At 41.6% G+C, this 27,347-nt stretch overlaps 2 protein-coding genes across 4 annotated transcripts in view; both read left to right on the forward strand.

Moving 5' to 3' along the window:
* Window positions 1-1,865: 1,865 nt before the first annotated feature.
* Window positions 1,866-27,347, forward strand: part of LOC136445919 (homeobox protein Hox-B9-like) — a 106,315-nt gene continuing 80,833 nt past the window's right edge. For 2 of the 3 annotated variants that reach the window (XM_066444151.1, XM_066444152.1), the window contains exon 1: window positions 1,867-2,367. The gene's annotated coding sequence lies outside the window, so the exon portion shown is untranslated. Of the gene's footprint in view, window positions 2,368-27,347 lie in introns of all 3 variants that reach the window. The other variant, XM_066444153.1, reaches the window with a different exon arrangement.
* On the forward strand, window positions 14,573-24,017 carry LOC136446156 (homeobox protein Hox-A10-like). Its single transcript, XM_066444471.1, has 2 exons — window positions 14,573-16,553; window positions 19,265-24,017. Exons 1-2 carry the CDS (start codon window positions 15,854-15,856, stop codon window positions 19,552-19,554), a joined length of 990 nt encoding a protein of 329 aa, XP_066300568.1. The 5' UTR covers window positions 14,573-15,853; the 3' UTR covers window positions 19,555-24,017.

Here is a 27,347-nt window from a genome sequence, read left to right on the forward strand (position 1 = left end):
AATAGGCAACAGTCACTAAAACAGCCAATCAACCGCCAACCTAAAGTACTAGATATGTAAGTAAACCTGTTCAGACTCAAACTCAAAGACACAAATAAAACGGTGGAAGCGTTGTTACAAAGTATATCATCATCATTTTTATTCGTTCGATTGTACAGCACAAGTCCTGATATACATGTGGATTTTCACTCTGTTACATATTCTTAAATCAAGTCAAAAGAAGTACAATTGATAAGATTTAGCGGTCCCGGTCATGTGAATGTGAGAAATACATCACCGTATTTAGTCTGAGACATCCACACAACGATATCACACCTTTACACCTTGAGATCACGCTATTGATAGATAGACTCCTTCAAATAAAAGGTACACAAGACGTTGATCTAAGACTTTGCTAAAACACGGTAATCATCGCTATGTAACGTCTAGCACCTGCGGTCTCTAATTACAGAAAAAACTTCGTTCTCCCAAGACAGACAAGAATACAAGTTTGCAAACTGTATATCCTAATCTGAACATACATCACGCTTTAGATAATATTTTGATGATAGGTAACACTTACAAGTGACATTAAACCACAATATTTATTTTGCAACAAGCCTTCGCGATAGTGCAGAAAGGCAACGTGTATACAATAGTAGAGCCTAGCACCTGCGGTCTCAAGTTAAAGAAAAGACTCCGTCCTCTGAATATCAGGAAGTTTACAAACTACATATCTTCAACTTAGTATATGCGTTGACGCTTTGAATACTATTCTGATGATAGGCAACACTTTAAAATGACATTAAACCGCAACATATATTTTGAAAAATGCAATACAAAAAGGTAATCCCTACACATTATACGGTAGCCAAGAAGAGCCCTATTGCCGCATATTCGTCCACTTGTGGTGTCAGCTAATACTTTGGTATACTCCGTAATACACAGGGCAATATACAAACTGTATATCTTCAACTAAGTATACGCGTTGACGCGTTGAATACTATTTTGATGGTAGGCAAGACTTAAAATACACCAAAATTATGCAACAAGCCTTCAATGCGATAGTACAAAAAGACAATCTGTGCACAATTACGGTAGCCAAGTAGAGCCCTATTGCCACAAGTTCTTCCCCTTGTGGTGTCAGCGAATACTTTGGTATACTCCGTAATACACAGGACAATATACGGAATAACTTTTGTTTAGAAGTGCTGTGGTTTTGTTTCCTTCTTTTGTGTAGCAAGTTGAGAGAGTAGTTATTTCACCGACGCGAAGTTGCCACCAGTCGCGGATATTCCGTGCGACCGCGCCGTGGAAGGGGTTCGGTCGCACTCACTTCACATGTGTGCGTATACCTCACACTTTCTGAAGTCATTTTTCATGCAACTTCATCTATGATTAAAGACATTATAATTGCATCACTGATTGAACTTACACAAGACTATCGCAGTTACCTTAGATCGCACGAACGCAAATTTTCGTACATTTAGAGAAACCCTCACTACGAAAGGCCACGGTATAGTTGTGTTTTAACGCGAAAACGTTCAGAAGAATTGAAGTTTAAAATGTTGTTTTGGAAACCCCGCACAATTTGGTTCAGCTATATAACCTTCGCCTCGACAACAAAACACAATTTATGGAGGTCTCCGAAGGAAGGCGTCGTAATTTTTCTTTGCAACAAGCATCAAAGGGTTGACATCTTTATGTAGACTTCTAGAAAAAACGGGGTGACATTTTTCTCCTAGATACTTAGGCTTAATATGAAAGCCAGTTCCTTTGTATTTGTAGAAACTTTCGGAAAGCATCCCCGGGGTTGACGCCTGTCAGAAGTCGGCTCGCTCGCCGTTTGGTTACTGTTCCCGTGGTCTAATTTTGTCACTGCCTATAAAAGTCGTCTCGTTCTAGTTTAAGCGCCTCATTTGCATACCGATAAACATAGGTTATGCATGGAAGTCGTAAAAGTATGACTGCCTACATTTTACCTCCGAGAAACTGATCGGGGATTAGAAGAAGGGGTTTTGCGTACCGTTCGGTACCCAGGCTGACACCCCAGGGTTTTTGATATCATCTAACTGGGTCGAGGGTCTTGGAGGAGAGGCGTCACCCAGCAAATCCACAGAGGGAGAAATAAAAATCGCATCGAATAAAAACCTTTCACGGTTGTCTGAGAACTTTTGCTTGGCGTTCCCCGGTGGTTTTTATGATGTTTTGTTGTACCTGTTTGATTTACAGCTGTTTCCCTAGTAAAACGCTGGCTTTTTGACGATAGCAGCCCAGTCCAGACGGAGAGACGGGGAGGCAAAGAGGCGCGGAGCGGGGATTTGTTCGGGGAGAGAGCGCCCGTCTGTCTTTCTCCTGACACTTCTCAAGCCCTGTGCTTCATTTCTGGTAAGTGATCTTTCACCCGTGTCTGTTTCACGTCCCGGGGCTAGCCTGCGTCTATTTCCGCCGCTGAAATGGACCCGATTTTCGCTTGGCGACAGCGTGCGTCAACCCGTGTTCTGGGGGCACCAGACGGACTTTGTTCCATATCCGTTCGGAATACCTTTTACAATATTTGCGGTGCGGCGGAGGCACCAATTTGTCTAGCACGACCAGGAGCCTTAACGCGGGCCAAACACGTTTCAACGTCAGCAATCAATCCAGACTGATGAATCGGTGGTTCGTCAGGCCGAAGCGCGCCATTGCTCAATTCTCTCTACTTAGCCTCCCTCAGACATTGCGTGCACCCTCCGCGCATTAGACATACAGGCGGACGAAAGTAATACACCCATAGGGGACTATATATCAGGATATTTCGAGTGTTTGCGTCTGCCTTGTTTCGTCGACGTGTGTTTCGAGTGTTCCGCCGGTAGACAGACAGAGAAGATAAGCTAGATTTAATCCGCGGGTGGATGTTTTGGCCAGCGAATCTCGGTAACTAGTGCTCCCGCACATATTTTTTTTTTGTGGCAAGGACATTCGCCATATTGCGGGAGTAAACTGAGCGATTTGTGACAGTTGCGACATGACGAAATCAGTGCGACGACATCGGCAGAACTGCAGTTATCTTAACTTGGTGCTGTCATGACGCCATTTGTATCACCATGCAGCACACATATGCTATCAATTTCCCGCATGATAAGTAGCTATCTTGGTTAGAAATAATCAAATAATCAACCAAAGAATATCTAGTGTATACAGCCGACACGAGAGGTGCACACGAATCTAAATCCAAGTGGTTACATAGCTTCTTCAAGACGCCCTATTGAAGTGGAATTCAAATAACACCTTGGAGGCTTCTTAACCCGACTTTCAACCCAGATTTCCCCCTTCGACGTCCGGCAAGGCGACATCTATTCTGGCCGCATCGGTCGGGCTATACCTTATCCTCAATCTGCGTACAAAACGGCATCCGTTCTCTCTGTCGGGGCACAGGAAAGAAATTTGGCCGTCGTTAAATACAGAGAGCGGTTGCATAACACGAATAATTCCTCCAAGCGCTTCACCTGTGCAGAAAAGATCTTTTATGTCAACTTAAGTTCACAAGGTCATTGCGGCTCAGACGGTCAGAGTTGTGCTATAGCAGTCTCTTTGTATCATTGTAACCAATGCCTTCAACTCGTGAATTTCTAGTGACGTTTTCTTTTTCTAGTTGCTTATTCCTTCCTTCATTATTTCATGTTGCTGCGTTTTCGTTTTTTGCTTGGGATGTGTCTTCTGTCCATTGGAGTTCTTCTCGCTTTTCTTTCTTCTTCACTGGAACAGACAAAGAAAGGAAACACCATTTAGAAAATACACAGAGTTAAGCACAAGTTCTAGAGCTTACCCCATGGAAATAAATCTACCTTAACATAACTTTAGTCCTTTCAAAAATCATTCACAAAATGTCTATCATGTTAAGTATAACAATCGTCTATGATATATGTTTATATTCAAAGAAACCCGAGTACAAACCAAAATATCGATCCCAAATATTTGGCAAAATACATACAAATATATTTTACAGGAGGGACTGGCAGCGACGAACAAAGCTACAGATATCAATTAATCACACACACACAAGTTCACGCGGTTACAGATTTGACGATACAGAAAATAAAATCGGGAAACAGGAATATACTTTGACGTTATAGAGCAAAGAATTGCTTTCTGTATGATCCATTTTCTCCCTAGAAAGCACTGATTTTACAAATAACGTTTTGCATACGGGCTACGCAATCAGAATGATGCATTCACAGTGTATCTAGTCGAGAGAAAATAGTCCCGTGGAAGGTTTCTGTCAGGGGCCTAGCAATGCACTTCATCATGGAGGAAGAAAAATGGCGCCTGTCCTTGCAGCAAGGTCAACCATGGGCCATGGCAGTTTTCAAAATGGCGGTCCCGACTTTTTCGTTCTATCGGCCTGATATAGCTAACGTCAAACACTGGAGGTCAAAACAAAGATAGATTTATGCGTATTCTTGACTCATTTTGGTGCTGTCGCAATTTTAGGGATTAAGTATCGGTTTAATTGAACTATACGTTCAGTCTTTTGAGATATGTATTTCTGTGGTAAGTTGTTGTTTAGATTTTCCGTTGACGTGAAGCATTTGTGGCAGTATTTGTGACATAATGCTAGAACGGACACTTCCAAGCTATAGTAGAAAAACAAATATGATATCAAGATGGCTTCTCATAGATTTTGTATTTTCTTTTAAAGATATATTCGACCATACATTCAATGTGGTACCATGCATGTACATACTGTTAGCAGTAAATAAACCGTTACAATGTTTCTACACTGGAAAAACACCTACAACGCGGATAATAATTGTTTTTATAAACAAAACATTCTACGCTGTGTTGTCATATCTGAACATCTAATTCTAAGAAAAGCTTTAATTCTCATACATGCAAATTCTATTGCATACGACTTGTGAGAAACATTGCAACTGAATTTCAAGCTTTTTACTCTAAAAAAACTAACAGCGGCTATCGTTGTAATGGCTGTCAACCAAAAAATAGAGGCAACAACATACTAGGGAAAACACAATAAATGTAAGTTAAAAAATGTAAAACTCATGTTATTAGAATTATGGCAAAGCGGATCGATAAATGGTAAGTTTGAAATGGAAAGCGTTTAAACAGTGTTTTCTGTTATATGAATGAAGTTTGGTACATTATTTGGTATTCGGCAACTCGTATTATTTTCATGCTGGGCGTCTGATTGAAATCGTGTTACTCTATCAGTTATTTACTATTTACTGGAGGGTTTTGTACATGAATTAGTATCAAGGTTCTAGATGTGTGCAGATTAACATATAATGCGATGCACAGACGTGACCGCACATATGTTCGCTAACACAGAGATATAAAAGGTGAAGTTCTATAATGATGAATTGGTAAAATAACAATACGTTTTTCGTGACGTTTTACATAGCACATGAGAATGTACGTAATCAAATGTTTCCCAGACGGAAAGCCAGGGCTTAGAACACATGATGAATATTCCAATCAACTTCCAATTACTTTGACTACTCACTTTATATCAAATCTCTGCCTCCTTCATTTCTTCCGGGATTGTATTTTACTGTGAAAAATAATGAGAGAGGGCAATAGGTGGCAGTATGCTGTACACAAACGTAAATAGATACATAAATATCTACATTGATAATTTCCCCATATTTCGATTCTAACAAAAGGAGCTTATCACGTTTAGAATACGCAGTTGAGGGTATGTAAGCGCTTGACGTGTTTGTGTCTAGTTAGAAGTATTTTTTTACCATTACAAAACGGCCTTTTTCGCTAGTTTTTTTTTTTTCAGTTTGTTTTGGATTGTGGCATCGCATTTTGTAGGGTAGAAAAAGCCAGAACTGCCACAGCAGAATTCAAAAACCCAACAGCGAAATTCAAAACAGTTTTAGTTGTTAGAAAAAACAACACTAAGTTTAACTACTGCCACTTTCTAGAGTGAGCCCCTGTTTGCATTTCTAAAATTCTGATTCAGATCATGATCTTGTATATCTAAAACCATTCACGGTAAGAACCCATGTGAAGTAACGCACCAAGAAAAGAAAAGCATATACAAGAACAGCGAATACTACAAGAGGCCTTCTTTGCTCCGAGTCGATATCTCTCTGCCCGGTATTTGGCACTCCTCGTGGGGTTCGGTGTACCACCGTATATCAAGGCGAGAACATGCAGATGGAATCGTAGCGGAAATACTTGCCTGAGCCAGCACCAAACATGGATCAAAAACATTCAACTACTCCCAACTACAATTTACTACAGATTTCCCTAGTAGATACAATCGTATTACTGGACTTTCTTTAACATCAGGTTTCGTGTGCACAAGGGTGAATTTGCACGAAGAAGAAAGATAGTATAAGGACTGGGTACGGAGTTAAGATTCTCCGTGGCAAAGATAATATTTACTTGCAAGCTCGTGTCCGACGTATAATTGCAAGGAACACACAAAACCGCAACCGCATAAAGGTTTAGTTAACAAATGTGTAGTACATAGATAGATTCATTGTGTTGGATACATAACTGGGGGTTTGATTTCTCTTTTGGAGGCAGTGGCTAATAGATATTACGGTTTGTAATGATCAGTGAGGTTTGTCATTTTAGTAGAAATGTAGTTTTTTTTGTTGGTTTTCTAGATGGTGAAATCTTGGATAGATTGTAGTAGCTGTTTCAAAAAGCTGTTTCTTTTGAACTCAAAATAAAGGCATTTACAAATGAAATTTATTTCATTTCCAACTGCATCCGTTATACTTGCATGATCACTTCTGAAACGGTAGATTTTAGATATCGTCCCTTTTCTGTGATCACAACAATCGTGATGTGTTGTAATACTACAGCGACGGCATATCATTTCCCAAACGAAAATATAGAGTTCAGCCAGTGAAACATGTCCGTAGTTTGGTACCTCTGATTTGGTTGTACTTCTGTGCTCATTTAGATGAAATCAACGAGCGAAAAATTGCTAAGCAATCCAATAATCATGATTACGGTTGTGTGTCATCTTTTCATTAGAGCTTTGTTTAAGATTGATTTGGATTTTCAGTTGTGTAATAGTTGCAAGAGAATGAACACAGCAAATCAGATTATGCTATACTCAACGCCAAAAAGCCAGGCAATTGCAACAACTAAGCAGTGGTCCCTTCTTTTAGAAATTCCGTTTTCGTTTTTTGCATCTTTGTGTTTGTGCACATTTCATTTGGTCGATATTATTTCGAGACGAAACTTCTATCTTCCCAAATTTGCAGTTGACACCAGTTGATCCCTAGAGAGCATCTCAGTAAACTCAAATGAACTCAAACTCGAACTCAAAGCACTCTACAGTATTACTTTATCAGGTTTTCACAAATTCTTGGCTGAATGATGAAATAGAATTTTGCACATCAGACTTGCAATCGAACATTTTACTTTCCTCAACCGTTACATTAACAGACAGAGTGTTGTGTATTCGCTACAATCGCGCCATGGCTACAATGGAGGGCCCGTACTGTTGTTGACCACTGGTATAAGGCTGAAAACAGTTAATAGCATCTGTATCATATTCGATGCAAGATTTTCTGTTTGTTACTGCGCTAGAGAAAGATCTGATCCCCAGTATGTGCTAGATCCCAGAAACAACTGTATATAAATAACATGTCCGTAGAAAATACCACACATTTGGTGCGCGACACCGGTGTGATTATCATGTCCCGTTTGACAGATTTCGTTAAAACAAAAATATTTTTTAAATCAGTACAAAATTTCCTCTCATTTTATATAGTTTACCGCGCAGTTTTGCGATGCATAGTTTCGATAAACATCACAATCGCCAGGGTATGGCAAGAAGACCAAAGAAATCTTCCAACCACGTCTTAAAAGCCCTTTCTCTCAAAATTGAAATGTCGTGTATGGAAAATTCAAATTTTCGATAGTAGAAAGTTCCAAACTTGTTTTGCTTTGAGAGGTACTGCTGTGTCTCCTCTGTCCTTGACCAAGCGTGCATGCAAGAAATCAGCTCACGTAAACCGATTATGATTTAGAATTGAATTGCAGTTCATCTATTTCCTTTATGAATTCTTCCCTTGACTTGAAAGAGGGTACATCAATAGCAATGAAAGGCCTTGATGAAGAATTATAACATGTGATTTGATGCAAACCTTTTTAACCTCCATGATTCACTGATTCTCAAATGAAGCAAAATTAAATGCCGTAAAACAAGATTGTTCAATTTGAGCAGAATCAGAAATTCAATCGAATGAAAGCAAACATCCTTACCTGCATTTCGAGCTGTATCAAAAATATTTGTATCAAATCAAATACAAATTTCAAAAACCACTAACAAGAAATAGAACCACAACAGTTCCTTACAGCTAGTCATCAACCCACTATTCCTATGTATTCTTCTTACTCAGTTGTATTCCAACGTATGTATGCTTACCTGATACCTTGAATTGTTTGGACATCTTGTTGATATTGCTTCAATATGTCAGTTTCTGTTCATTTCGTTGTTTTGAAATGATAAGGCGAATACCACAACGCAGTTTTAAAACCTTAGACTATCTCGCCATCGACTAGGAGCGGAGAGCAACACCTCTCCGTAAACACTTTTAGTACTCTTTCCCGAATATAGGTTGTTGTTCTCACACGTTTGAATCTGGGTGTTAAAATTGCCCCGTGTTTAACCAGCACTGTCCGCTGCCAACAGACACACAACACGGCAAGTGTTCTCAAGTAGGTCATTTAGTCTAGACACAGCAAAGTTTAACTTCGACTTAATGTGAGGGTTGGGCCAGGATTTATAGCGCTGGAGAACTAAGGTAGACCGGAGGTCGGCAATGGGCACATGTGCACTCCGCAAAGTTGTGTTAAACACTAAGCTTGCTGTATATCCTAATTGTGCGATAGGGGTCAATTCAGTGTGCCTTTGGCAATAGGCTTGCGGGGCCTACCGACAATCAACCTTTACTGCTACAAGGGACGTAACAAAAGGTACTGTAAAGATAGTTTTGTGTTCGTTTCAATCTTGGTCCATGCATTTAAGGACCCCATTGCGTACGTGTGTGCTGTTACATGTTCCAGTTATACAGATGGCGAAGTATACAGAGTACCAGTTATGCATCGTAGAGACAATGTCACATACGTACAACGTAACTTTTCTCCATAATACAGACTTATATCGTACACGAATGTGTACAGAGTTTCCTTCGTGAGACACCAGTGATAAACTTGTATTTTCAAGCCATTTGCTGTGTCCCAGTATTTTCTATCAAAGTGGAAAACAAAACAAAGCCGGCAATGACACACTTTTTAAGGCTTCAAAGATCTGTTTAGATATTCATTTATCAAGTGTCTATTGTAAGAGAAGTCTTACACTGTTAGTCAATGTTGAAGTACGAGGTGCAATGGCACTGTCGCCTTTCTTAGAACATCTCTAGACAAGGTCGACCTACACGTACCTTCGCACAACAACAACCATGTCAGACACTTGCCAGGACTCGGTGATTCCTGATTACATTGTATAAGTACTATAACAGCCTCTCTGGCCTTGTGTAGGAGATACATTGGAACCCCAAAGAAAGAATGTGGGTAGTAATTTTAACACATTGTCATGTCACATACCCAGCACACACATGAAGTGATGATAGTCAAAACTAAATTACATCTACATAACGGCAGTGGGCGTTAGTACTAATATAAATCTGAAACATAAAAAAATTAAAATGAATTTTGGCGTCAGAAATATCATCGACAGATCTATGACCTCAAGAACAGCATCAAAGATATGTAATGTTAGTTGGAATATTTTGCAGACAGTTTCAACTTTGATACATAAAATGAGCCACACTGCGACTGTGGTATACTAATATCAGGGCTGCTGAAACGTCTAAAACTTCAGTTAGTTTGACGCACCTATATTTGCGGTCTCTTAGGTTATGAAAACTGTGTTAAAAAGTACAGACCTTAGTGATAAAACGTTTATGGCGTTTGTTGTACACGGCTGCCATAATCTCGGACCTGTACAAAACCACCAAAACAAAAGAATCCACGCGTGTTCACGCCAATCCTCGCGATATTCTGTGGGTCTTGATCGCCAACACATTTGGGTGTTGGGGTCAGGTAACCTCCAACCTTACGGGTCAGGGTACTCGTACGTAAAAATAAAAACACTCAGAACCACAACAAAGACTGGTCTAATGTTGTCACGTATCTTTCAAGCATTTACAGCCATTAATGTCTGGTTCGCTAGCCTCTTTGTTATGACTAAGTATGATATAGGGCGACTTTAAATGAGGGAACCACCAATTCTAGGTTAGTGATTGTTTTTTATTATCGTGGAAAGGTGTCAGGGTCGTGGCTTTAACACCTGTTCGTGTGAAAGTCAGGTAACCTTTGTGTACTAGTAATACCAGTCTGACCACTTCTTAAGGTAGCACCTTTAAGAAAACGAAGATTGGCATAAGGAAAAATAGATGTCTCCAAAGAACCTCATACTATTCTTATAAGAAAGTGTTTTATATGAATCTCTTTTTGTAATGACACTGTTTACACTGCTTTGTCACGTGTAATCATTTTCGGAAGATTAGCACAAAAAGAGTTGTAAGTTATGGTTGTAGACCATGTCGTATCATTATAGTCATTAGACATGATGTACCGCCCATTACACAACAATACGTGTGCCTATAGTCAAAGCAGGTATTGTGTTAGATAGAATTCTTTCTACGTGCGAGCGATAACAATGTATGTGTGTAAAGGGACGTTTTTACCAACTCTTGGACTGTTGTAAGTGAATTTCTACTACGCTTCGCTTGTGCGTTCATCAGAGGGAGAACAAAGCAGTATGTTAAAAGTATTCCACCGGGGTTTCGGGCGACTTGGGACCTTTATCATACACGTATGGTCGATGATTTCATAAAGATCTCTCCTCTCATCTGTGTGCAGACATGGTTAACTAAGGAAGGAAGACGCGATAGATAACAGGGGAGGCCAGAGGGTAACAAAAAGGTTAAAGCACGGGGACCTTGATCACATCCTCAGATAGAAAGTAGCAGCAGATTAATGACCGGTACATTCGCGCCAGTTATCGCCGGGTTTATCTGAGCAGAAGTCACGGGGAAAACACAGTCTTCCGCGGCTCGCCTACCTCGGATACGCCCGCAGGTGCAAAAGATGGGCTCACGAGATAAGAACTCACCGTATTAATGGATCAAAGACTTGCCAGTATCAAGATGTGAAGGGCGATATGTCAGAAGTCGTTTAGTTCTTATCACGGAAACGGCAAGACGTCCCGATGTTTTGTATACGCAAAGGTGAAAGGGGGCCGTTTGTTTAAACTTTCGAACCAGGTGTTCGATTTTAGCCCATGGCTTTCCTGTCAGTTTGAGTGAAAGAAGAAAACAAATGGTCGGAGATCTTGAAATACAAACAAATCCACCTTCAGCTTGGTCAATCCTCGACTTTAAGAACTTATTTCAGCCAACTTTCTTTAAGATAAGATGCTCAGGATTTCAGGAGGCAATGTCAAAATACAACAGACATCCTGTTTTGTCAGATAAGATTGTTGGGATTCAACATTCCACGCAGGTTTGGCACAAGAAAACGGAAGTGTCAGGACAATAGGCATTCACCTCAGCAAGGTAACGACTCAAACATCAACATTTCCGTAAGGTTAGACATCTGATGTCTTCAGGTACTCTTTTATTTCTTTGTTACTAGCGTGCTATACTTCTTGAGACGTAGATAGTTTCGTACGAGTTGAATTTTATCGGCGTGGTACGAGCAGCAAGAGTTTCCTCGGTGCGTTTTACGTGTATCTGATAAGCGGTCCTCGTGAGAGATGGATCCTCGCGAGAGGGAAGAGATCCCTCCCGGTTTACAGCCCTGGTCATTGGCCTATGTACCGATGGTCATCTCGGGTTCTGCTTTATAGATCAAAAGGCCCTATCTACACAATTTTCTGACCGAAACGGATTTGATGGGATGCAGTATTAGCTGGCTTGGGGGCAAAGAAAGATCACCGTACAAAGCACTGGCGCACGCTCTTTGAGTAGACCTTAGCTTCCTTACTTAGCCGTCTACAACAAAATGCAATTTGCAAAGTTCGTACTTTTGTTTACTTATCAAAGACAAAGTACATGACGACACTTTACCAACATGTTGAGATGTTAAACGTATTGCTAAAAATATCAACAGCATCCAGGAATAAACGTATTACAGCCAAAATACCACTCAGGGGACCGTTAAGATATGGCCTTTGTGTACAGGTGGTCACTATAGACAGGATTCTTAATGCTTGTGTGACTGTGAGTGGGGAAAAGGATCTAAGGTACAGCCAAAAAGCTGTCACATTGGCCTGGTGGTCCTTATGTGGAGGTTGTACAACTTTGACTGTACAGCAAAACCCCAACCATATCCATAACAAGTACACGTATGCCTGTTCATCAAGCAACACACTTATCAAATGGTGACAAACTTTTAACGTCACATGAAGATGTACAGGACAGTTCTTTACATCTCCTAGAGCCATGAAACTCCAATACGATGCACATTAAGATTGCTATCTCAAGATATATGCCCGTCTTTTTTCCTGTTATCTTTTAATAACTTTTACCTGCGCTCTCAGATTTCATACGGTGCGTATTTTTGTAGCCTGACATAGATTTGACACACAGATTCGGCTTTTGTATTTTATATTTGGGATGCGGATTTCCCAATTTGTGTAGTGCAAACTCTCACTACTACCTAGGGTTCTATGGAGTCTTTTTCTCCAAAATTCGAGCGCTATGACAAATCGTCTTGCTGATTTGGTGAATTTCCCAATCGCGTGTATTATGAATGTCTGAAAGACCTTTATTGCACGTTTATGCTCTGATGAGCTAAGTACAGGTCATGGTGACAAGCAAAAGTATAGTTACAGTGATAAAAAAACGTGATATCTAACTACATCTAAAGACTAATTAATACCGCTATGTACATGTTCAATTTCTTCTTGCTTCTAAAGGCAGTTGTAGGTGTATGAGCATATTTATATTGAGGGTTTATGAGATATGGCTTGTCTAGTTTCATAAGGAATACAAATTTTTCTAAGCTATCTAGATAAGGAAAACTAGGAAACTTCAAACAAGTGTCTCGTTTGTTATGCATTTGTTGAGCTCAATTTATTTTCAGCGGGAATCTTTTTTATGTCTTCCTCGAAAGTGGGAAAGTTTAACTCTGATATGAACGCTGGGTGATGTATTTCAAACGATGGGTGAAACGGTTTACTGGCAAATCGATGACGTTTCCTTGAAAGCTGAAGAGATGATTTTACGACACTTTCGCCACCTCGCGGCAGCCACCTGCAGAGTGTCACCTGTAGAGAGAGAGAGACAGTGAATTCAACAGGCATGATATATAATACTTGCGTGTCTGAAGGGCCCTTTATACGCACACATTACGCAAATTGGTATTTCTATCTAAGGCCACAGCAAGTAATTTTTATGGATGACATCAGCGCGCTCATTAATTTTCGCCTGATTTCGAAATAAAAAACAAGAAATTTCATTGTCCTCCGACGGTGGTCAACATGCCAAAAATTGGCAGATATGTCGTAAAGGTTGACAGTCTAAGGTGTTTCATTGCATATGAATACCCAGTGTAGCTCCTGCCCATGATGGTATGATAACAAGCTATTTTCTGCATCTGTTCTAGCAAGGACATTATGTAAATAATGGGGGGGGGGTCTAGTTAATTGAGCTGTATACACAAGGTTTTTCATCGCATACGAATTCCCAGTGTAGTTGCTTCAGATAATGGTACAACAAGCTATTTTCTGCATTTGTTGTAGTTAGTCTATTGAGATGTATACACATCTATTTGGTTGAATACAGGAATATAGCTGTTGGTCATGATATCATATTTCGTCGCCTCAATTCTTGTTTAACAAGACTTATGATCTCGAAATTTGAAAATATAGGAATCTTGTTTTTTTTGGCCCGCCTTGTTTTTTTTCCGCCCTATCTCATTAATTTTGGAGTCTGCGGAGGATGTCATCCATAAAATTTACTTGCTGTGGCCTAATATCCTTATCCTGGGTCAGTAGTTTCCCGCGGGACCTGGCCTCCCTTCCTAGCCCTCTCCCGCGGGGCCGCGTTTTTTACCCCATGAACTATCGCGTGAACTCAATTTCACCCTTGGCTTGTAAACGGGTTTAAGAACGTGGGTTGGGGTTGTGGAGACATGTATGTTTCGCTTTTATTGCGCTTTAAATCTCAAACTCTGGGCGAACCCTGGGACTACTTGTAGAGAGAAAAAGGCTGCCGCGGGCGTCGACCAATGCACCATTTCGTCGCTAGCTATAGTTTCTACCTCAGGACGTTGATAGCTTCCTCCTATCTTTCCGACTTTTCCATTCAAAATAACTGCTCTTTATTTCTTATGTTACGGCTTGGTCTAACGTTAACTGTCGTCCTCGTAAATGACATATTTTCTTCCGAACTGGGGGGAAATGGCTCTGCTTGGTGAACCGAGTCTAGCAGACCAGGTAAGGGGTGCCAAATGTCACGAGCAGTGTCTTCCCGTCGTTCAAAGTCTGCGTTCCTTGTACTTATGATCAAGACTCCTACCGTTCTGCAAGCGTACCCAGGATTCATACACAGGCAAAGTTATTCCCTTGAGAAACTTTCCGCCTGTAACAGACAACCCTCACATGACATAACTCCCATCAGTGTGGCTACAACTGTTTTAAGCTTCATGAAAAATCGTAACTCAAAACTTGAATGCCAAGGCCTCTCTTCTAAGCTATGTAGACTTCTGCAATGCTTTTTCGGGCGATGGTAGGTGTAGGGGGGAGGGGTGTGTGATACACGGTACCCTGGACGCACTAGAGCCAATGTCTATCACTACGTCACGTGGGATGCACACTTGTACTAAATGGACAGAGGTGTTACCCTTTGACCTCTCGCAGTTGTGTACTAGGAAAAGTCACAGGGGACCACTCCGGGACGCGAACTGATTCAGCAGAGCGGCTTTCCCGGTTAAACTTGCGCTTAATACGGTGAAAAACAGGGAAAACTAATGTTCTCACCGCTTAACTAGCGTGATATGTAAGATATTTTATGTCTTTTATGTGCCGGGAACAATGCGCGCAATGAATTAAAAACGCAATAAAAGCAATTACATCGTCTAATTGGTTCACAAATCGAGAAAAGGGATAAGTAAATGTGTTCGCTAATATCGTCATACATTGAGAAATGACACTTTGCGATCGATTTCCGGAGGATTTAAGAAGACTAGTAGAGACAGAAAAAAGTTGAAGGTGAACAATGCCTTCTTGTTCGAAACGGGCCTGGAAGTCTTCACAGAAGGACGGCCGTGTCAATAGTTTGCTTTTGACATTTTTCAGAGACAACGCAGCGTCGTTTCGGCGGCGCGTTGCTTTGTCATAGAAAGAACAAAGGGGTTCACGGTCGTTCTTTGGTCTGTTTGGGGAGTCGACGTCGCTGCGGGAGAAAGTCTGACCTTAGAGTCACCCCTGAACGCAACGCGGTTGGCGAAACACAAACTTTGGCTTAGAATACCACTCTTCGCTGCACGTGGCTCCTTTAAACACACCCCCATAAAACCATGGATCTAGTTCGTGTCTCGAGCAAGCCCGCCAGCCCTCAGCCAATAGATGCATAGGGCAGAGGGGAATCCCAAAGTTGCGATTTTTTTAAAGAATCATTTTCGGAGTATACGCTGAAAAGATGGCAAATGTCGAGTATATCGGAATGTGTGATCGACAGGGGAGTGTTTATTGGTTGGGTGCGGTCACGTGGTGTTAAGAGTGTAGGGCAGAAAGGAGCAGGTAGACTTGGCGGTAGTTAGAATAAAATATGCTACGGAGAAAGTCGCGGGACAGCGGCCGAGGAGAGGAAAATTATGAGCTCGAGCCATGACAAGCTCTTCACCTATTGCTGGAGGTTTCCTACTGGACGCCTACATTAGTGGCGGCAGCGCGAACTTGTACGGCCGACCGGGGCTGTGTATGACTGGTAACGGCGCCTTGGACAGCGCACATTGGCAGCCGTGTGCTCGCATCCCCCCGACTTCGGACGGTCACAACGCGCGCGCCCTCTCCTCTTCCTTGTCCCCCCACGACGCGCCCTGGCCCGGGATCACTGGCGGGTATTACGGCACACAGGCCGTGGACTACACACCCTCGGCGATTGACCACTACTCCCTGTCCTCTGGCATCAAGAGGGAAACTCACTTCCGTGCCAAGAGTGCCAGCGAACGCTTCGGGTGCGGTCAAGACAGTATGATGGCACAGTTCTTCCCCATGGAGAGAAAACTGCCACACCATACAGACTACAACTACCTAAGATATCAGTACGGCAGCAATAACAAAGACTATCACAAGCTCTCCAACTCCACGCACGGAGGAGGGGGGACGACGGCGCCGTCAGCCGGGATATTCGCCGCTACAGAGAAGCACGGAGGCGGGCTTGGTCAGTGGAGTGCCCCGGCTGGCCCGACAACAGGGCCCGTGGGTAACAGCAACTTCTCCGGCGCCGACTCCCACCCCAACACCGCCTGTTCCACGCCCCCAGCCTCCATACCCAGCAGTACCAACGGAGCAAGCCCTCTGCAAGGTACTCCCTCTTACTTTATTATCCTTATCTGAGAAAGTCAATAACATTCTATCAGGGGTAGTATATACGTAAACGTTAAGGCAGATCGTCTTACATCGAACATACATGGGTCTTACAATCTGGCGTGTTCCGTATGAAAAATGTCTTTCTGTTGTAATGATCATCTCTGGGGGGTTGCCACGATAAACGTTTCCTGAAAGGGAGGTCGTTTTCATCAGAGAACCCCCTTCGTGGTCTCCTCCGACAATTCAGAGGTTGTAGTAAATTACCCCTACCGGGAATCGATCCTTTTCCTCGTGTAAAACACCACGACTTATGTCGGCTTGATTTGCACTACTCAAAATCATGGCCTGTACCGATCCAGGGCAAATCCGCGTACTTACATATGCCTCCCCCTCTCAAGATAAAACACAATATACACAAATAACATAAAATACGTTTTTTCTTACATCTTAGATACGAACATAAAGACACGTATCAGATAGTTATCATTACAAGTACATACTACGACAGACCCTGGTCTGTGATATCTATGGAAGCGATCCAGAATCCAGAGCAAATATCTTCTTCAACAGATGGAAATATAATTTGATTAACAGCAATTTGTGTAGTTTGTATGTAGTTTGTTAACGATGGATATGTTTTATGACTATGTTTTATTGGTTTGGTTGACCAGTATCAACTTTGACCACATATCACATAGTTTCACGTCACTGGCAGTGGTCAGAACTGACCATAACACTGGACGGACTCACGGAGGTCATTCTGGTGAAGACAATCTTGTCCCTCTTCTAATCTGGTTACGTTAAAGGCAACCAAAGCAATATTAGGGCCCAAAATATGGAAATAAAAAAATGCTGAAATTTTATGGTAGTGACACTTACTCACACTATTCGGCACACTTGCGTAATAACTTCAAGCTTTAAGCATTTTAAAACTGCGAAAAACGTGTTGTACGATGATTCCCTTAGTTTTGAGAGCCTACAAAAACCCTGGCGACGATTTTCAGTGAGTTTTCACATCACAACGACGTCATATTTTTTCATGGTGGACGTCGCTATACATTGTGATAGTGTTGTTTGAACTAATCATTTTATAGAAATTACTAAATAAATTGACTTTCAAAATCAGATTTTCGGGGCCCTAATGTTGCTTGGGTTTCCTTTAAGACATTGGGAAGATGAAAGAAGTCTAAGAACATCCAAGCACACCTGTGCGGTTCAAGAATGTAAAAAAAAATCAAAACTCCGACTTGCCATCGGAAGGCGTAAGCATCATATGGACATAGTCAACTGAATCAATAGGGACATTAACTTCATCACTTTTATCAAAAAAGATAAAAGTGTGCAGAAATACACATCAGTGTAGTAAGGTCCCATCCAACGTCCCATTAGTAACGTTTAAAAGCATTCTCAGGCCCTTCTACCTTCAAATTAACTGCAGTTGTTGGAGCAAGCACCATGTGATGTTGTTACAACATTTAGGGGAGAACATCTCTATCTACTAGTAGGTAGAGATGGCATCTAAATGTGTCAGGTCTTTGATATACCCGTCTGGAGCCGTGTATAAACTCCCACGACTCCCGCACGGCCACCCAAACTCCAGTCTCCAAATTTCATTACACCTCCATCGCGGAGACAATCGCACATAACCCGTGCACTTTGCTCGGAGAGGGGGAGATCTTTTAATTCAATGTCCCCCCAGTTACTCATTCGGTACCAAATCTATCAAGACCCGGCGACATTCGGACCGGTCTACGCTCGCCATTCTGCCGCTAAATTACGGAAGAAGATGAGCCTAGATTTCCTAAGAGGTTTTGTTCGAATCAGACCCGATTTTATCCGCCGTGCCCCCAACCCCCGTGCTGCCACGCCGAGATATGAAGTGTCCACCGTAGGAAAATTAAATTTGTAACCTGTGTACACGGCGGTGAGCAATCATGTCTGTCGTAGACATATCATTGTCCACGGTCCCCTTAGAACAGCACCCCTATCTGTGTCCTAGATGGCCTTAATTTCTCGCACAAAAGACCGTAAAATGATCTCAAAACTGTTACACATGTCCGCGTATCATTGTGGTTGGTGGTATCGTTATTAAACTCTCGACCCCATAAAGGTAGCGTTTTTACAACCAGCCTCTAGGAGGCGCTGCTAGTACATGCGGGATTCCCGAGCTTGACAATTTACAACCGTTGAGGTCGCCCATCGCGAGTTACAATGCTGTTGATGAGTCTTACAGAATAAGCCTCTTTGCAAGGCTTCTCCGTGATATATAAGTTGTTTGCTCGGCCCTACTGAGGACAATGTAGCCCCTGACGACGGCCTTGTAAATTTCCGAGGCTAGCAGAGGAGTCATTTGGGGACGAGCGAATCCAGGTCGGGGTACACTGTGAAAACTTTTGGCAAAAACAAAAGGCTTTCTCAACCGCAGGAAAGATAGCGTACCAATAAAAAAAAACGTGTTGCCTTTGATTCGACCGTGTCATAGATTATATTTACCGTAGCATTCTACATGGCCAACTGCCAGTGTATAACATAGCGTTCAAATCGTGCTACAGTCATACAGTGTGCCACTCTAACTGTCCAGATCCCGACTACCTTTTGATCATATGTATTCGCCTTTTCAGGGGTAAAAGGGACATTATATAGGAGTTAGCTTAATTTTCTTGTATTGTGGAAACAAGCCAGCGACTGATTTTACTTGTTTTACAGATGCGTGCGGCGCAACCAGCTGGATGGCTCCGAGGGTCGGGCGGAAGAAGCGGTGCCCGTACACCAAGTACCAGATACTCGAGCTGGAAAAGGAATTCCTCTTCAACATGTACGTCTCGCGAGAACGGCGCCAGGAAATCTCGCGCCACGTGAACCTGAGTGACCGGCAGGTCAAAATATGGTTCCAGAACCGGCGGATGAAAATGAAGAGAATGAACAAAGCGCGAGAAGAGCAGATTCGGAACCACCAGGAGCGGGGGCATCAGGCGGTCGCGCCGGTCTCAGGGTGAACATGGTCCCGAAGCGGTTGACCTGGGTCCCCGCTGGCTCCTACAAGCAGCAGAGAGCAATCAGACAAACTTGTTGCTGTTTCCAACCGACCAATGATGTCTCTTTGACGTAGTGTCAACGTAGTGCTAGTAGGAATCCCCTCACAGTAGAAATTTGAACTTTGTACGGTGCCATGGCGTATGTAGAAGTGTTAAGCGATAAAAACGCAGTAAAATTCCACGATGCATAGTGTTTAAACGCTCCGAATAACATATACACTCACTTGGGATACTTAAATGCGAGAATACGCACATAAAATCTGTACACGGCTTGGGTTCGTTCAACCGTATGTTCAGCGAGGTGTGTGGATGGCATTTAAAACCTTGGCAAAGAGTTCGGCAGGGGCGGCGGAGTTTTTCGTCTGGGCCCTTTGGGAGTCGACAGATCGATTTGTAAGCAACAAATCAAAGAGATTTAACCTCCGGAAAGCGCCGGGATTAACCCACCAAACCTCGCACTCCGCGCAGTTCGGCCGTAACTTGTCACCACCCCGATGAGTTTTATGGCGAACCCAGTAATAGATGCCCCCCCCTCCCTCCCTCCCTCTCTCCCCGAATCAACCCTAAATATCTCTAAACCAAAGGATGTATCCATCTATATATGAAAGCCATATCTTCATGAAATCAAACCAATTGTACATAAATGAACAGACGAAAAGTTCGTCACATGTAAATTTGTTTCTCTTCACGTTTAGTTACTTTATTTTAGCATAATTAAACAAGCACCATATATAAATATATATTCATGACTTGTAAATATATATATATATATCCCGTTTCTCAAGAATATTTCTAGGTTAAATCTTGCTCACAAGTTTTGTCTAAAACTTTAGAAACATCCCAAAGCTCTCATTCGACTGTTTTTGCCCTTCTTTTACGGCTTTACTGTCTTGCAAGAACTTAACGGATGTGTTTATGTTATTCGCCCGAGGAAAAAAACGACGGAATGGTCCGTTAAGCTAGTGGCTATTTTACTGCATCGAATGCAAATGGCATGTCTCTGCCCGTGTACAACATCGAGATGCGTTTCATTTATGGGCAAGTAACCCGGCGCTCCTAACGCGGTGGAATAATAGTCCGATCACGAGTTACCGAGCCCCTATAAACTGCACTTCTTAAACTGTAACCGCCCAAGATACATGAAGGACTATTCCCTGAAAGAGCAACCCGGAGCCATAAACTGGTTCCCGGCATGTAATTGTGGTAATCTGAAAGACCACACAGTCTTTCGTCTCCATTAGAGATGCTTAAGCTTCTTTCTCGCTGTGCAGCACTAAATCTTGCATAGACCCGAGTCGTCTCAAAAGCACAAGATGCACTACCTTTTGGCGAAGGGAATTTGTAGCATCATTTGGATAAAGCAGCCTTATTACCTTTCTGTAAAAGACGCGGTGAGTTACGTGTGTGTTTATGATGCACACTCAGGTACTTGCCCATATATGGAAACGTCTTGTCGGAAGAAGATCGTGTTGACAGAAGGTGCTCAATGAATACCAAGGTGTTTTTCTTTTCAAAACTAAGAATCTACAAGTACCCGACTTCGGCCTGTGGTACTTTAACTCTCTGTCATGAATCGATGCTTTCAAATAGTTAGAAATCCGAACGTCTATCAGAAACTCAACAGTCCTTGGACCAACCATTCACAGTTGATTACTGTTTGTATGAAATGTTAGGAACCTGTTACATTGAGCTCTGCAAATTTCAGACTTGATTATTAATCCCTATTGTTTAGTACTGAATTGTATAGTAGCATTAAATCCGAGATGAACAAAATTGTAAGGAGTTTTCATAGTGCCTTCTTGGCGAAAATATGGGATAAAACCATCACAATACCACTATCCCGACGATGTCGTTTATCCCAGATTTAATGCTACTATACAATTAGGTACTACATGATAGGGATAAATAACCAAGTCTCAAATTTCCCAAACATCACATGGTCCTGAAATGTGGTACAAGGTCAAATATCAGATCGTTTTGATGAGTCAAATGATACATTGTTTTGAAAAACAAAAGATTCATTCAAAAGAAACGTTGTCAAGACAGCCAGAAGGAAGGGAGTTGTGTCTTAAAGTTAAGGTCAGGGGCAATGTTGAGTTTATGTTCTCCAAGCTCCTTTTAAAAGCGTTACCATGGTTCGGTCACCTTACAAAATACGCGTGTCGTGGACGGGCATGTCTGCAACAGTTGCCCGATCATGGTTCTGCGCAGGAAAGCATTACACAAGTTCCAAATGGTCATGTACTTAACCGCGATATAAATGCATGTGCCAACGAGCACATTTTGGCTCACTGTCAACCGCTGTCCTCAAATGTTCGATACTGTCATCTTAAGCAGAATGTATGATATGTGACATTGGCATCGGGCAAACCAACATTGAATTTTTCATACCTGTGACAATCGTATATTTATTCTACCGTTAAACGAGATATATTTGACAGCCCATCCAACCCCCTCAATGCATACATGCACAGTAGTATTCTGATATGATTCATGCAAAGAGGTTGATGTTTTAATGACCATGATGACTTTGTACATATAAATGATCAGACCGAAATATCTAGCCATGGCAATGATGTTATGAATCTGGGTGTGTTCACATGACAGCATATGATGTTGATATTCTATAGGTTTTCTAGCTCGGGCAGCAACAATAGTGGGGATTTTGAGTATCATTGTCAAAATTGTGAGTTACAAAACATCAAATTCCAGAAGGAGTTAGCAAGTTTCCATCATTCCCTGTGCATGCTTTGTCGGTGTTTTGTACTGTAAATGTTGTTTAGAGAATATTAACGTATGTTATATTCATATCAAATTCATTGCATAGCATGTAGTAGCAATGAGGTTTCTCATCCGTTTTCTCATTGTATTTTTGGACAAGTCGGAGTAAGGTAGCAATGCATCATGGGGAAAACATGCGTCATATCCGGTTGCCCTCTGACCTGACGTTGCTCATGATTTTTACGCTCATCCATCATGCGTGGGGAATGTGGATGTATGTTGTGCGCGTGCGCGTGCGTGTTTGTAAAAATCCCAGGGTGTTTTCCGCTGTTTTCTGCACTTATCCAGAAACACGTTTTATTCAAACATTGAAGCTGGAGTATTCATATCCGATAAGTATCACTTTTAATGGATATTTGGGTATATCTAGGCGCGTAGAAAGAATTGATATTTGTATGATGTAACCAAATATTTATGTTCATATGCTCACATAATTGTATCGTTCACTTCCTTGTTTGCTCCTCTCTGTATGGTCATCCATCTAATATTAGAATTTGTTTTTCTTTGAAACGGAAAAGCATTTTGATAAGAAACAGGTGATCTGAAATAATACCCCCATGTTAAAGAGAAAGGTGAAGATGTATTTTCAAGTGTCAGTATAAAAGATGTGGCGTGATTTTTTCTAGGTCAGAAATAAAATCATGAGATAGACTGGACCCAACACCTTAGTTCTGACAATCTGAGGTCCTGTCGGATGGAATGAATGTCGTCAGACGACCTCAGCTCGAACACACAAACACTCGTCTGTTATCAATGACACCGAGTGGGAGGGGGGCGTAAGTCATCCGTGGACCGCACGACTATATTTGTATGTTCTGACCAGAGAACATTCGTGGCGTCGTATCAATGCCCGAATGTCGGGCTGGTTGTCGATACGCTCTGGTGCCAAACGTCTACGTTTTGTATATGTGACCAGGAAAGGGGACTGTATCAGCCTAGTGTATCGTGGGAGTGTAGGCTATGGATGTTGTGCTATATCTATAAGAAAAATTGGTAGCTTATTCGACTTGACTTTGGTATTTTACCCTTACGTTCTAGGCATATGGTAGTTATATGTTAATATCTCGTGATATGAATTTTGTATTGTAATAATTAGTGGTAGATGTAGCATATCAAGTCCTAAACAGGGGTGCTTTGTATTTTAAGCGAATTGTATGAATGTAGACTATCGCCAAATATTTCACTTGCGAATCTCATTCTAATTTTCTTTTTTTAAATTCTCATGCACAGAGATCTGAATTGTAAAAATAGGTTTCATTTCAGAGCACAGAGTATGAAAACGCATGGTGTCTCCACTAGCAAATGTAATGTTGTACATGTGTATCATGGTACTTACTATACCCGCGAGTAAGAGTCTATTGTATCGAAATGATCGTATTTTGGTCGATCGCGCCATGGTATGTTGTCTGTGTCACCGTGTAGGGGTAGGTCTTTGCTTGTTTGCATCATGTACCGTTCTTAACAGTCGTTCGTCTGAAATGAATAAGCAGACATCGCTTCACAATTTCTCAGTATAATTGTACAAAGATTCCAAATAGCTAAATTTCATGTCAGAATCTATAATTATACGTTGTATATGGAGAGTTACTTGTCATGGGCCACAATGACATTTGTGATATTAAAAGTTTTCATCTGTATAAATATTTCCGCTTCTTGTTGTTTGATTGTCGCGTGTGTGAGAGATAGACGGAGAGAGGGAAGGAGAGGGAAGGAGAGAGGGAAGGAGAGGAAAGAAGAGGGAAGAAGAGAGGGAAGGAGAGAGGGAAGGAGAGAGAGAAGGAGAGAGGAAGGAGAGAGGGAAGGAGAGATAGAAGGAGAGAGGGAAGGAGAGAGGGAAGGAGAGAGGGAAGGAGAGAGGGAAGGAGAGAGAGAAGGAGAGAGAGAAGGAGAGAGGGAAGGAGAGAGGGAAGGAGAGAGGGAAGGAGAGAGGGAAGGAGAGAGAGAAGGAGAGAGAGAAGGAGAGAGGGAAGGAGAGAGGGAAGGAGAGGGAAGGAGAGAGGGAAGGAGAGGGAAGGAGAGAGGGAAGGAGAGAGGGAAGGAGAGAGGGAAGGAGAGACAAGGCTAGAAAACAAAATGTTTGAATCAAACTTTCTCATCTCACAAGAAAGGGAAGAGTGAATTTCCTTTTCTACTATGCCCCTTGTTAAAGGTAATTCATCTTATCTATATCAAATAGCTTACTGGGTTTTCTAAGTGATGAATTATGTTGGTCAAAAGAAAAGCAGGCGTTAAGGGAAATTGCTTAAAGGTGAGGGAAAGTGGCTCAAGTCTCCCAACGCGATAACATAATAAATCTGCCCGGAGACTCGGGCTGTAAGATGGTTATCGTAGGAAAACAGGCCGTGCCTCGGGTGGTTGTGTCAAGACGCGCGCAGAGGGTACTACACAGGTCGGAGGTAATTTGTAACAAAGCTTGACGTCACTGTCACCTAAAACTGCCTCATGTTCATCACATACCTGGAACAGGCGTCAGGTAACCTGGATCAGGCGTCAGGTAACACTGGGGGAAGATGGACACAAAGGAAGACTAGATAGCGTGCGTCAGGAGGGAGGACATGCACGAATATATAGAGAGCTCTGCTTAACATTTGAGGTATAATGTCAAGCAATTATGTCAAGCACTAGTCTTTATTCTTTCTTTATTCTTTATCAAAAATTGCAACAATACAATACACTGCCTGGCAGGCAAGGTAGGCAAGCTGATGTTGCGGACCACTCAACATTACAATTACACTGAATGCAACAATAAGACAGTAAGGCAATTCATAGCACGGTACAATATAATATATATAAGCACTAGTCGAACACACATCTGTAGTCCATATTTACACGAAGCATCAATACAACAAATGACGTTTGCCTGCATTTACTGCAAACATAAAGACAAGGATCAAGAATGTTCAAAGTAGAAATGACTAGATATTTCCAGAGGAAAGAGCATTCACTACATTGAGTATTTTCTTGCGTGTTGTGTGATAGACTCTCTGGTTAAACTTCCAGCTAAATTTGGAACTGAAACATACGTTTGCTATACAAAAGAAAAACAATATTATACACAAACACACATGTGCAGACACAGAGACACACACACACACACACAGGCACACATGTACACACACAGAGACGCGCACACACACACACACACATGTACACACACACAGACACACAGACACACACACACACACACACACACATGTACACACACAGAGTGTTCGTACAAGCAAAGCAGAGGCCGGATGGCTGCTACTATAGGTCACAGCATTTACAACTGCAGCAAACCACAACATTCAATAAAACGCCCTCCCCCTAGTCGTCTGCTGTAATACGAGCATGGCTTATAACTCCATGGCAACTGTCCAAACACAGCCGACTCTGTGACATCGAACCCGCAAAAACGGAGTTCTAAAGAAAAGAGCTACTTTGTTCTCCTGCTCTTGTTTAGCAAATAGTTCGGTCAAAGGTCATCCGTTATGTTTCTCATTAATACAGTTATGACTGTTTTTTCTCACGTGTGAATGTGTTTTGGGAGAGAATGTGGTACTTAACACGATGGTTAGTGTCGTTGCAATACCGCTGTGGCTTGGCTAAAACAGAGTAATATTGCAATAAAGAAATAGCAATTTCCAAATGCAATTAACATGAATATTACATACAAAAGTTTTATAAGGCGTTAGCTATATATGGTAAAGAATGACCGTTCAATTACAATAGTTTTATATTTTTGCAAAAGAAGTACTGCGACTGATTTTGAAAACGGTATAAGGAAATTGTGCTATTCTAAAAGTATCATGATCTTTTATACCTCTTTTTTTACATTTGTTGGTGTATTATTGTCATGCCATTTTCCAGGGCCATTTTAACATCAAAACAACATGGTGATCACAATGTTTTCACTTCCAATACGTATATGAAATAATATGCCGCGTGGACTTTTGGTCAGTTTTTGGTCAGGGATTGAAGAGATATCACTATAAAAACCAGGATTGGCCGTTTCCTGACATCTGAAAATGCTCATGCCATCTCATACTTTTGTGAATGCATCAAAACGTTTCTCCAATTGGATTCGGACGATAAGTAGTTGTTAAACTGTAGGCTTACGCGGCAACATGTGTAGCAACATTGCGTGACATATCATCGTTTAACTCAACATGTAGCTACCTGTGGCTTTTATTAGCCTACTACATGATCACTTAGAACTTAACAACCATATTTATAGTACTCGTACGCATGTGATATTATGTGGTTGGACCCCACAAGAGCTCTATGTCATGACCTCGTGTGGTGTGTGTACCAGTATCGGCATTTGTGCCGCGTTTAGCACGTATGCTAAGGCATGGCGGGTTGCATGCCGCTGCCGCTATCCCATATCTATGGCTATGAAATTCCAACCATGATACCCTCAACTGCAATATTTGAAATTCATCTCTTTCTATAAGCAGGCACATGTATAGTTCATTTCATTTATTTATTTATACATTTACAGGGAAAAATACTCTCAACCAACAGGCCTGTTTTTCAGGCATCCCTGATCCTGAAATCTAAACCTTTACGTTTCGTCAACAGTTTCAATTCAAGTTTGTTATTCTTGGTTCAGTACGTTGTTGTATCTTTAACTCGTTGAAATGCACACATTATCTTTTCCAGACTGAACTAGCTGTCCTTTCTTTTTATTTAGTTTATGGTTTATCATGTATATTTGTAATTGTGCTTATCTGTATTTGTTTGATATTTTCTTGAATAAAAAATCTAAAAACACGATCGAAAGCGATTGGCGATTGTAATTGGGAACCTAGAACTGGCACTCTTTTTTAACATTTAACTTCAAGCACGAATCGTGTACTTTTGTCTTTTCTGTTTAGCTGCAACTAGGACAATCATATCTAAAGGATTAATTGAATTGTTTACCTCGGCAAAATTACTTTAAAAACACTGTTACACTTCTACAGTCGGCAATCCCATGGCAGAACAAGTCA

This window comes from Branchiostoma lanceolatum, chromosome 12 (assembly GCF_035083965.1).
Source record: "Branchiostoma lanceolatum isolate klBraLanc5 chromosome 12, klBraLanc5.hap2, whole genome shotgun sequence".
Classification (NCBI taxonomy): Eukaryota; Metazoa; Chordata; class Leptocardii; order Amphioxiformes; family Branchiostomatidae; genus Branchiostoma; species Branchiostoma lanceolatum.

Coding starts and splice junctions, on each gene's coding strand:
- LOC136446156 (XM_066444471.1), top strand. CDS start 15,854: ATGACAAGCTCTTCACCTATTGCTGGAGGTTTCCTACTGGACGCCTAC. Junction 16,554..19,264: donor CGGAGCAAGCCCTCTGCAAG/GTACTCCCTCTT, acceptor CTTGTTTTACAG/ATGCGTGCGGCGCAACCAGC.